General features: G+C 47.6%; 1 protein-coding gene across 1 annotated transcript in view; it reads left to right on the forward strand.

Annotated features, from left to right (window-relative positions):
* The window catches only part of LOC119092395 (serine/threonine-protein phosphatase with EF-hands 2), a 77096-nt gene that overhangs the window by 23503 nt on the left and 41172 nt on the right, over positions 1-12421 (forward strand). The window contains exons 4-5 of the mRNA XM_037215358.1: positions 3935-3971; positions 11259-11408. Of these exons, the coding sequence (XP_037071253.1) occupies positions 3935-3971; positions 11259-11408 (187 nt within the window). The remainder of the gene's footprint in view (positions 1-3934; positions 3972-11258; positions 11409-12421) is intronic.

The raw sequence follows: 12421 nt of genomic DNA on the forward strand, positions 1-12421 counted from the left end.
CTTGGAGGTCGGCACATTTGTATGGTTATTTCGAGCTTTGCCGACTGAAGATTTACCCACGTTTTTGGGTTTCAACATTTTACCGCTTTTTTCATTTCCAATAAAACATCGTATCGCACAGCGGCAAGATGGCGCAACTTGCTGCAGTCTGTGGATCTTCAAACGTCACCGAATAATGCCAAAACACGTACACAGTAGCATAAAATATGTCAGAGTCAATAATACACCTTCATCGTGTAATTAAAAGGAAGCATCATGGAAAAAGCATAAAAAATACTCAGGTAAGCATGGTACGAACGCGGAGCCTTTAAAGTGAGATTAACTCACTGAAGTGCGTTCCTCTGAGCACGGCATGGCATTTTTCATCTACCTCACTCCTTTGGCTTTGGAAATAATAAGCAGAAACCTCCTTTAAAATTGATACAGTTTCGACCGTCCAGTTTAAATGCCCTGTTAGCGCTCTATCTCCGGAATTTTGTGGCCAAACTCACCGTAGGGGGTGGGGTAAATCGGACATGGGGGACAGTGGTCCATCTAAAAGAATACAAAGCGACACCCGTGCGGTCTGGCTCCAACCATGAGTCCCAACTCCTCCCATTTAGAAGATTGGATACACCCATGAAACCCGCCCATGGACGCCATGTGAACATCATACTTCGTGTGTCACTGGGGCTTTACGACTCACTCAGCTGCTGAGGCTATATGACGTCGCCTACCTCTCGCCCTGGCGGGAGGGGCACCGCGGGGAATCGAACCCCGCACCTCTGGTTTCCCAGACGTGTTAGCAGACGCGTTAACCACTGCACTACCGGCATCCCTGAACATCCTATCTTGCTTACAGCATATAACAGACCTGTGGTCGAGATTGAAAGCAACTGGTCACTTCGCCTTCCCCATTAACCATCATCATGGGCACCCTGGCTACGCCTGGATCAAACTCTTAGCGTAGACCTGCTTTTTGTGCTGTTATTTCAGTTGAAACGACAAGGCAACATTTGTTTTGAGTACACTAAATTAAGAACCGATTTTGACAACTTCTGCCACCACCCTGCTGCAAATATCCTAGATTTTCCTACGAATTTCTAATGCTGAAAGTAAGTGGAACTTTATCAATTTCGATATCATAAGTCACCAATCTGTGTCGGCAGCGTCGAAATTGCTGGATAAATGTGATGCTGCATCGGATATGCCCACCCCCGCACACTCCAACCCGTCGTCCCCTTTGCCTCCACATCACAAATGCCGGACGTTTGATTTTCAGAAATGTAGTGCGCCCCGAGAGAAACCAAGGACGTTTCCTTTGTTTTGTTTTGTTTCAAAATCAGTCTGCAATTAGTTGTGCACAAATATAGATGTCGTCAAAATAAGTCACACGCCGTTTGCCGTGCATGTTTTTTCTCTTCAAAATGGGTATGTAGATCCTGCGATCTTTGGGGACGGTGGGATCCGCCACCGCTCACCTGGTATAGGGGTGACGGGAGCCAGACCGGAATAAGGTTAACACCTTTCTTGCTCGTGCGAAGCATGCCCCACCTACTTTTACCTTGTATGCACGTGGTATGTGTGTCGTATCTTGTGTATGTCGTATCTTGCAGCTTTCAGTGGTCGTGAGAGTTTTGTTTTACAGACTCACCATAAATATATTATGTATTTTCCTCCGAACATTCATGTTGTGTGGATGTGCACAGCATAGCATACAAAACCAGTCGCTCTCACTGGACGTACAGCCTCCAGATAGCGAGGGTCACGTATGCAAAACTCCGGCCGCTTCGCGGGACGGGCGTGCGGCCAGGTGGCGACGAAGGGGCCGTGTCGCTAAAGCCCTAAAAATGCGTACCGCGCTGAGGCCAGTTTGACGCCGGGGGTCGGCTCACCGGCCTGTCACTATCGAGTTATTGACCTGAGTGTGTCGCTGACCCTTACAGTGATTGTGAAGGAATTTAGCCCAGGTGGGGCTAAGTCAACCGTCGTGCACGGCGTCAAACAGCCACCCATCTCACGGCGCTATGGCGACCGGTCCGTGGGTGGCATTGGGGCCCAGCCACGTGGACAGGTGATGAAACTGAGTCCGACATTAAGATGACAGTGAAAACACCGTGCGGCAGCTCCTGTTTTTTGTGTTGTTGTTTTTGTCGATGTGGTAGGAACTTCTCATGAGCTGGTGCAGAAGTGTACCAGCCTATGTTGCGTTTTTGTGATGGAACGTAGCTTGATGCTACAAGGCATTGGACTGACAGCAATGTGTTACCATCATTGCGTTCACCGCTTATTAAGCTTTCCTAGTTATGCGCGGCTCGTGTTCTCTTGGTGGGCTTTACCGTTTCGCTGGATTGTCTTACGTCAAGTTAAGTAAGTTAATTTTTGCGCTAAGTCCTTTACAAAAATGGATGTGTCATGCTATCGAAGAGGATGCAATCCCTCGCCCGCCTGCAATCGCTTCGAGTGAATGCTGACCAGTCAAGTCTCTTGAATCTCTGAATGTGCACGGCTTTCAGCTAATTGATTAGCTCGCACATTTGTAATTCAAGCACGAACAACCTGGCATAGCTTTTTATGTCAAAAAGTGTCAGCCTGGCTTGACTTATCATTATAGCGAGAATAACTGGAAGAAGAAACATCGACGTTTTATGGTGTACCATCCCGATGATACCGATAGTATCGGAGCGGTACTGTAATGCCGACTTCGGGAGCCTGAGTGACTCTGGCACCACCATTTCTATCCATTTTAGTTTCATGTTGACTTGTTTAGTGTTGGAAGAGAGCTGAAGAAACGAAGCACGCAACTCCGGCAATGTATCATATTTTCATCACATTCGAGTTGTTCTCAAAGATGGATTAAACGTTGTCTACGTGATGACCGGCTAGATCTGACGTTCATTTTTCTCAACTGAAGGAAATGCATGAACTGGTGTGGCCTATCGTGGCCCTCAGATTCGGTTTTTAACGAGCCTTTAAGTATGTTTGCATTTAGTTACGATGGAGCTCCCAACAAATTGCGTATTGTGCAGGGATTGTCAGCAGCTCGTTGAGTTCATTGAATTAAAGCCTAGATAGTTTCATTTCAGTTCGGAATATTAATATCATGCTCCCAGCTTTTGCAACTCACACACTGAAGCCAGTTTTGTTCATACTCAGCCTGCACCGCACGCGGTGACACATTGTCATTTTGTTTTTTTATAAAGCATCTGTTTGCTATTTTGAGGCATTTCATTCTTGTTTTTCTGCTCGCATTCATCCTGCAACATTCTTTTCCATAATTCGAAAAGCTTAGATCCAGCTGCGGGACTCATTCCCATTCTGCATTGCTTCAACTATAATTTTCAACGCTTACCTTTCCACAACTTTAATTCGCACTTCTCACATGTGTATATGGCTCTTCTGTTACCATTACAAGGAAGGCAAAGCATTCAACAATATTCGGTGGTGGTAAGTAGCGACTGGTAATCATTAATAACCATTTGGGTTAGAATTTATGAAGTTGTGGTCTGGGTGATACCACATGCGCAGGTAATGGCAAACACGTGTCTTTCACCGCCCCACGTTACACGCCATCATGTCACATGTGCGGCACGCCGTGCCGGTCGCAGGGTGACCGCGGGTGGCGCCTTCTGTGTACCTAAAATAATTGTCATCGCTGCAACGTGCTGTCGGAACGGCGTTATTTATTTGGCGGCAAACACGCCCTTGCTCCCTCCCGAGCATTGCTGGCGGACTGAGATATGTGTTCTACGCTATAACCAGTTGTTGGATGACACGTTTGTAATAGCCCCTTCAGAGCATTATGACAGATGGCTATGTTGTGTACGACAGTCGTGCATAACAAGAGGATGAATAGAAGCGTTGTTGGTGCTATCAGTTTTAATTTTGACAGCGGCTAGATGGTTAAACCCAGCAGGTAAAGATTTCGCGCTAAAGTGTGTGTATTTTGTTACAGATATGGGTTCACCAGAGAAGTAATTTCGAAGTATAAGGTAAGTGCGCTCTGATAACTGCCTAGAAAGTAGCGTATGCACTTGCAGCACGGTGAGAACGATGTTGAGCAAACTGTTTTAAACAAGTTGTGGGTGTTATTAAGTGCTTGTGCTACTGAATCCCCACGTAGCATTAAAAATTACCAAAGTTAAGTGCTTTGGTAACTGTTTTCTCATTTTTGTTCTCTAAATTGTGTGCCTTGAAGTCGAAAGCGGGTTCGCGTGTATTAGGTATGGGATCGGATGTCGGCAACACAAGAAATGCGTGACAACAATTTTTTGCGGCACCTCACATGCGCTTGGAATTGATCACTACTTCTACATCGGTCTTACTAGAAGAAAATGCACTATTCCTGCTCGTGGGCCGGCGACATATCGTCTTAAGTGCTGCCTGATTACCTTTGGAAACTTCACCAAAATTGATTCTAATGAAACTAGTGTAGGAATCAAGTGACGTTTTGATGTAATCTTGTAATGTCAGAGTGAGCTTAGCTTTGCACTGTTATGTTTGCAGCCATAAAAAGGTTAGAATCAGTTTCTTCTGCCCCATGTGTTATGGTCACATTTGACAGCACATTCCGTGGGAGGTCAGTGAAGCACGAATCTGTTAGTAAGTACTCAAACCATACCAAAAAACGCTTGGATCGGATCACGTGCGTCTGAAAAAATCAAGCAATTATTACTATACACGACCGACTGGGTTTGACGCTGCGGTGCGACCTGCTACCTTTGCCTTATTGTTCCGGGCGAATCCCCCAATTCGGATTGCAGTGACCGCTGAAGATATCGGAACAGACAGGTGGTCCGTGGGCAGGGACAGGTGATTAGAGGGCGGAGATAGCAGATTGGAGGGTAGGGACGGCGGATTGGAGGACGTGAACGGCGGATTGGAGGGCAGGGGCAGCAAACTGGGTGGCAGGGACAGCGGGTTAGAAGGCAGGGATAGCGGGTTGGGGGTCAAAGACAGCAGATTGGAGGGCAGGAACAGCGGGTTGGGGGGTCAGGGACGGTGGATTGGAGGGCACGGATGGCGGATCGGAGTGCAGGCAGTGGGTACCAGTCCCCTCCCTCTCCCCTTCCTCACAGCTTCGGCCGGATTTGCCATTTTCCCTATATCACTGCCTGGAGAGCCGCGAACTACATCCACCTCCCCACCACCCGCGTTCGGCCGCCAGCGTTCACAGCAGCCCCGAGAATGGACTGTCGCTGCCCGCGGGTCGCTCGTGCTCCGTGACCGGGCAGTGAGCGCCGGCGACACGGCGCCGGGGGAAGGCCACCGCGGTCCGACACGGGGCCGGTGAAGCCCCACCGCGCCACAGGCCGAGACCCCGTCACGAACCGGTCGAACGCTCGCCGCAGGGCGCTGGCAGTCCTTTCTGACCGCTCGGCTGGACAGCGAACGGGTTGGATTTAAATAAGAAAACGTTCATGGTTACTATGCTGAAAGCTGCTGCGTTTCGTTCTAGTTTTTGTGGTATGCTAGTTTTCCCAGGCGTTTGGTCTTCATGATGCAACGACCTCACACGCTTTTGCTTTGACATGACTTCTGTGAGGCACGAGCGCATCATTTGTGAGCCACGGAAGGTGACACTGTCGTGACCATTACGTCACGACAGGCCCAATTAAATAAAAAGGTTCAGGCATGGCAAAATTGTTGTCATAACTAGCAAGTTATGACCCGTGTGATTTTGCTCATAATTTAAGTTGTTAGGACCGTAAGGATGCTATTTGAACTTAAACCCTTCAGTTCCTTGAAAGGAAATCAAATGGAAACACCTTTTCGAATGTTCAACTGCTTTACCTCTGAGCGTGGACCATGGACGGACAGATACTCCACTGACCTTCGACCGATCTATAAGGGGGCAAGTTAAAGTTGGGTAAGTTTGAGAGGATTGTCTTGAGTCTCCTGAAACCTTGTATTCTTTTTCCACAAAATAGAGTCAAATATAAGCCATGATATAATGTAATACAAGATCAAATTTAACGTTACACCTTCGTCGTGAGATACAACACAAAGACGTGAGCAACATATTCCCAGCGTAGTTCTGTCATTGACAAACTTTAGGTGAAGCCTCAGTCTACTCGTCGACTTTTTGTAAAGCAAAGTAATATAGTAAGTGATGTTTTGTAAAGCTCTTCTCTTTGAGCTTCGAGACTCTTGGTTGTAACTGACCTGCGCGGAAATAATTCTGTGGATCACATATGCGCTGTCAGATCTGAAATATGTTTGTGCCTTGACCTACTATGCGTCTTTAGAATTGCCACTGGTAGTCCGGAAAGCTCGCAACATTTAACATGCGCCCGGTTGGCCGGTTGAATACCCTTCGCTCTGCGAGAGGTATTCAACTGGCCTATAAGCGTTAAGGCGGTGAAAAACCACCAGCGTTCAGACGTACCCCAAAACCATTAATTTTGCATCCTCTTTGCTGATCCCGGCCCTGCGGCGAACAATAATGCTAATAAGCCGCTCTTGCCTGTTTCAGTCGGTGACAGCACATGGTGCTGCCGCTGGTTGAGCCGCCCATTTCATGGAGCTGGGCATTTCGCGAGTCACGGACGAACAATGGATCATGCACTAATCGTGCAGAATTTTCGGAACTCGTAATGCCACGGCCAGCCATGAACGAGACAACGCAGCGTTCGCTGCCAAACGCTCGGCCTGGCAGGCTTGGCTGCCAGGGCTATGAATGGGCATCAATACGCGTAGTGGGGGCTGAAATTGAATCCAGGTTATGTGCCAATTTCGCCGTGATCTATGTACTCTTCTATGCCCTGCATCTGGCTAGAAATGGGGATACGCGACAGATCGACAGGATACGCGAGAGAGAGAGAGCGTGAGAGAGAGAGAGAGAGAGAGAGAGAGAGAGAGAGAGAGAGAGAGAGAGAGAGAGAGAGAGAGAGAGAGAGAGAGAGAGAGAGAGAGAGAGAGAGAGAGAGAGAGAGAGGGAGAGAGAGAGAGAGAGAGAGAGAGAGTGAGTGAGTGAGTGAGTGAGAACAAGAGAGAGCACACTCTCTCGGTAGTCTCGGTAATGATCTGCTCGGGCGGCAGAGATAAGTAACTCTACATTCTCCGGAACAGAATGCAAGTACATCATTTAGAGTCTGAAAACAGAGTGTTTGGTATTTGACCGACTTTCAGCGCTGCTTCGAGCGTATGCCAGCGACGTTGTTTGCCCCCACTCCTCGTGTGAGCGATGGCACAGTTGTCGCACAAACGACTGGACAGCTCCTCTGCTGCGACGTTCCGCACGAGTTGACTGTTACGGTAATGACGCACTTGCGCGGGTCTAGCCGGCGGGCGAATGCTTTGACTCGTAAAGGCTTGTTCGTTGCCAGAGTTACGCCTGCTTGTAGTCGTTCTTCATAACGAAAATGGATAATAAAGGACTGTTTGGCCCCCAGTCATTTGTAAACTTAGCACGATAGTGCCCCGTAAAAAATATGTCGATTGGTCTCGGCGAGGTGTCGCAGTTGGTGTCTTGTTCTGTGTTTCTAGTTCTAGTTTCTAGGAAAGGGTGAGTATGTTGGCGTGATTGGACGACATCGTGGTAGGTGTGTGTTAAAAACAGGGGTTTGACTCCCTCCGCATCATGGCGAGGGTTACGGCTTGATATCATGAGATGTCTTAAGTTCATCATAATTGTATCGTCATCATCACTGGATACATCACTGCATAATCATATGCGCTAGATACATGACTGAATCATCATTATCATTACATGCATAACTTCTGCATCAAACAATGTCTAGTTGGCTTGAAGCTCGTCAAGTGAGATTTGCACATTCCGTGTGGTCGGCCAAGAAATAAAACATAATTGGGGCATTATTAGAAGAAAATCTTCATGCTTAGTTTACGAGGTTCATCATGCCAGAAGGCACTGGTTAAGCAATGTGGTAATGCTAAATAATGATTACATTTGCATAATTGTTGTAATATAGCATATGAATACATATATGATATAGATATGCATATGATAGAATATAATCAATATAAACAACTGTAACTAAGTAAATGTAACTAAATAACAACATAAATATATGTATGGTTTTAAATAGACGACATTTGATATTGACATCAAAACACAATTGTGGTATTGTGAGTACAAAGCTCTTACGTTGAGTAAACGGTCTTTGATCTACTACAAGGTGCTGGCTAAATGATGTTGCAACGTTAAGTAACGCTTATTTTGACGTTACCGGATATATAATAAATGCCATCAACTCATAACCAGAACTTTCAACTCTTTATGTCAAAAATGCAAGATCCGAATGCGTTTCTTCTTATATGAAAATTGGGGCCTTAGCCTCAGAGTGCCAGGGACACATGTTGGTCTCCGCCCAAAGCTATGTGCGAGCTCGGATGATATTTCGTTATTTATCATCGTCACGTTCTCTCACATGGGAGACACTGACACAGGGACACAGGGACAGGGACACTGTGGTGTTGGCGATCTGTAACATGATTCATGTTTCATGCACATCACTGGGCATGACGTCCTTCAGGAGCATTGGCGTGTTCGCCAGGCTAATATCAGATCAACATTTTGTTCTTAAAAACAAGGCATGGCTGCTGGACTGATTTGCTAGGAAGAGAATATCCGGCTTTGTCTGGCTTGCTGTCGCCCAATCAAAACAAGTGGTTTCTGGAACAGGCGTTATCGACCTCGTTGCACGAAAAACGTAATTTCCCCGGAGCCAGGTGCAGCGTCTTCTGTGACCTGCATATAATGTATCGTCTCCTGTGACCTGCATATAATGTATTGTCTCTTTTGACCTGTACATAATGTATGGTCTCCAGGCTGTTTGGAATCTGGCGTGGTCAACTGCAGGGCAACCAGGTGGATGTTGTCCAGCCTGCTTTGCTGAGAAATGCGCCTGTCGAATTTGTAACAAAGGCCCTGCAAGAGTGCTGCTTGGTGCTGCCTGCTGTTTTGCTCTGCTTTGAAAGCAACAGGAAATTCACAAATGTACACGCCTCGGGCATTAGAGCGCGTAAATATTTTGAGTGAGAGGTTTGAGCTGCAACAAAGCGGTTTCAGTTTATGACAGACCTGTAACGTAGGTTACCTGTGACCGCAAACTACGTATAAATGGCTGAGAATTACCGCGCATGCCTGACCAGATCCATCGAATATGCGCGATCGATCGCAAAGAGAGATGCAATGGCCTCAGCTCCCTTCCTCACTTGTTCATCAGAAGGCTGACACCGCCCACCGTCACCAGCTAAGTGTTGTCCCTGAGTCGTCGAGCGAGGGCCCCTTAATGGCATCGCAAATGACAAGCCCCCAGGGCGTGTCCAGACTTGTGAAGGATGCGGAGAACGGAAGGCCCAGTGTGCTCGGCCTCAGTTCCATGACCGTTCTCTTGTCGGTGAGGTCGGCGCAATTCTTGTGGATGATATCTACGAGGTCGTTAACCTTGGCTTTAATCTTATCTTAACGCGGGGGTTCTTCCGACCTCCTTTCTCCCGGTGTTCCTTTCGTGACGGCTGCATTTCGAATCGTCTTACCTGCTACCTGGGCCTGCCTTGCTAGGCTTTTGGATGTGTCAGGAAGAATCACTGCCTGTTCAAGGCAAACGTGCCGCACGACGCACTTCACCCGGCCGATCCTGGACTGGAGTGAGTCACTAACTGATATGCTGTCTTACGACTGACTACGTTTAGGTGTGCGTGCGGGCGGCCGCGCGGGCGGGCGGGCGTGCGTGCGTGTGGTGCATACGAATTGCTACGGACGGATCCAGGAGCACTGGGGGTAAGAGTTCAGATACTTAAAGGGAATGTTCCACATGTGAAGGTGTTGAAGCAAGCGTCAGATTCGATGAAATAAGCTCACTTATACCTGATAGTATAATGCTATTTGGAAAAGTATGTCTTAGATAACACGACCTCTTTGTTCAGTGAATATGCTCCTCAATACGTCATTGTTTGACTGCACCACCGTACCTTGCACAGCATTGACTAAGAGCCAATTGACAGCCGTTATATCTGGAAATCGTGCTCACGAACGTCAGCTATGAACGACTCGACGATTATGTTTTTATTGGCCGTAATCGCCGCATGGCTAATGAAATGGCAAGACTGGAAAGACGTTATTATGGCGCCATGAATCCCTGGGTGACCTTGAAAAATCTCCCCGCAATAGTCTGCATTTTCGCAGGCGCGCAGCTCAGAAATTAGAGGGAAGTCTTTATAACGGAGTGGCTGTGAACTGTTCCGAACGATCTTCAAAATGGCTGTTTCAGTTTAAAGCTCCATACAAATGTGAAATGCTCCCTTTACCTGCACACGACCCAACCTAAATGTCTCGTAAAAGCAATGTAATCTTATCAGCTATATCCTGCGAAAGAAATCCAGTAATAAAAGATATACAGGTAATGCAAATGTGGTCTACTTCATTGTCATGAAAACAGAATCACCCTACTCCGCGGGGCACGTCTACTCCATGTGTGAGCGAATCAATCGCTGTGCTGTGACTTATCCGGCGCATATGGTGCGCGCAAACTTCGAAACGCATGACGATTCCAGTTGAGGCAGGGCCCCGCATTGGACTGCGTATATTTACCCGATGCAATGGTCTACATTTATCTCAGAGTTCATTTATTCTGTCATGTATCGTGCCGTTCACATCTGGGTGATGCGTGACCTTGGAATTACTTCCAGCGCGCTTTCTCCTTCCGTGTCCACCATTAACAGCGCTATTTAAATTGTGCTTGTCTTAAGAGAGTTTACTCCCCCCTCCCCCCCCCCCCCCCCCCCCCCCCCGGTAAATGTGGGCAATAGAACAGCGAAGTTAGCTAGGCGGACTCCGAGATCTCAGTGGTTAATGGAGCCCATTGGCGTCGAATAAAAGCGAAATTTCCTGGACAAAATCGGATTAAATGTGGCACAGACGAACGAGTTGGTCCATCCAATGGAAATTAGGGAATGTGTGGCCTAGCACTAATCACATTCTGATTACGGAGGCAACTGTCTCTGTCCTGGCGATCAAGACCGGATGCGTTTTAAATGTTTCAGGCAGAAGCATCAGTACGACTGAGCACACACAATCATCATGGAATATCAGCGTATGCATGTTTTAAGTACCATTCTGTGTGGGCTCCTTCTTTTAAGAACGCGTCTAGCTATGCGTTCATGCCAGTGGGTGTCAGACCCCCCTCTGCCACGGCACCCCGTTCCCATTTCCCCGCCTTGCCATGTTTGGATCATTGCCGTGCGCTGGTTGCCGCCGCGCGTCGGCCGGTGCGCCGGTGCCTGATCCTGCCGGCCGGGCCGGCTGTCTGCTGCAGGGTCACTCGTCTGCACTGCTGGCGCTCCTCGAGGAGGTGTTCTCCTGGCTGCCGGTGGGCACCATCATCGACCGGCGCGTGCTCGTGGTGCACGGCGGCGTGTCGTTCGACACAGACCTGCACGGCCTGGAGGCCATCGACCGACATCAGGTCTGTCGCCGGCTAAGGTCAGGTGTCCGGGAGGGCACGCCGCGAGGGAAGGAGGTGTGCGTGTTTTGCTGTCTGGCGGCGGTGGCGGCATGCGAGGCGTTGCTTAGCTCAGCGATAGATAGAAGAACTGTATTCGAATGTTCGGGACTTTAAGGACGGGTTAACCGCCACAGTCGTTTAGTATTTGGGAGCCCATCGCACTCATCTTGCGAATTGTGATAAAAAACGGGTCATTCCCATCACAAAACATTTAAAAAAAAACATTTTTGAAAACTCCTACCATATTTGAGACAGAATTGGTAAATTCATCAAATGCTAATCGACTGATGAAACCCGCAACGTGCGTGCCTTTGTGGCTACAATTAAGGTACAAAAGCGAAACATCCGTCAATTTTTGTCACAAACTACTAGAGAGAGAGGAGAGAGAGAGAGAGAGAGGGAGAGAGAGAGAGGGAGAGAGGAGAGGGAGAGAGAGGGGGAGGGAGGAGAGAGAGAGAGGGAGAGGAGGAGAGGAGAGAGAGAAGAGGAGAGAGAGGGAGAGGAGAGAAGAGAGAGGAGAGAGAGAGAGAGAGGGAGAGGGAGAGGGAGAAGAGGGAGAGGGAGAGGGAGAGGGAGAGGGAGAGAGAGAGGGAAGAGAGAGAGAGAGAGAGAGAGAGAGAGAGAGAGAGAGAGAGAGAATAATATATATATATAATATAATATTATATATATATATAAATGTGTGTATATATTGCCATCTAAATATATATATATATATATATATATATATATATATCCACATTTTATGCACATACATTTGTATTCACAATTTTATATATATACCAGCATTCTACCAGCAGAGGCTTCAGCTCTATTTGAATCTGCTTCAGTCTGAACGATCCGTTCTTTCCACGTCCTTTCATAACACAAATAATCGACGCATGTGCATTGGTTGTGGAATAGCCCCCTTCTAGTTCACTTCCTTGACAAATTTTGCACATTAGATTTTGTTTTTTCGGTGAGTGCCACCTGAA

This window comes from Pollicipes pollicipes, unplaced genomic scaffold, assembly GCF_011947565.3.
Source record: "Pollicipes pollicipes isolate AB1234 unplaced genomic scaffold, Ppol_2.1 Scaffold_3447;HRSCAF=4054_pilon_pilon_pilon, whole genome shotgun sequence".
Taxonomy (NCBI): Eukaryota; Metazoa; Arthropoda; class Thecostraca; order Pollicipedomorpha; family Pollicipedidae; genus Pollicipes; species Pollicipes pollicipes.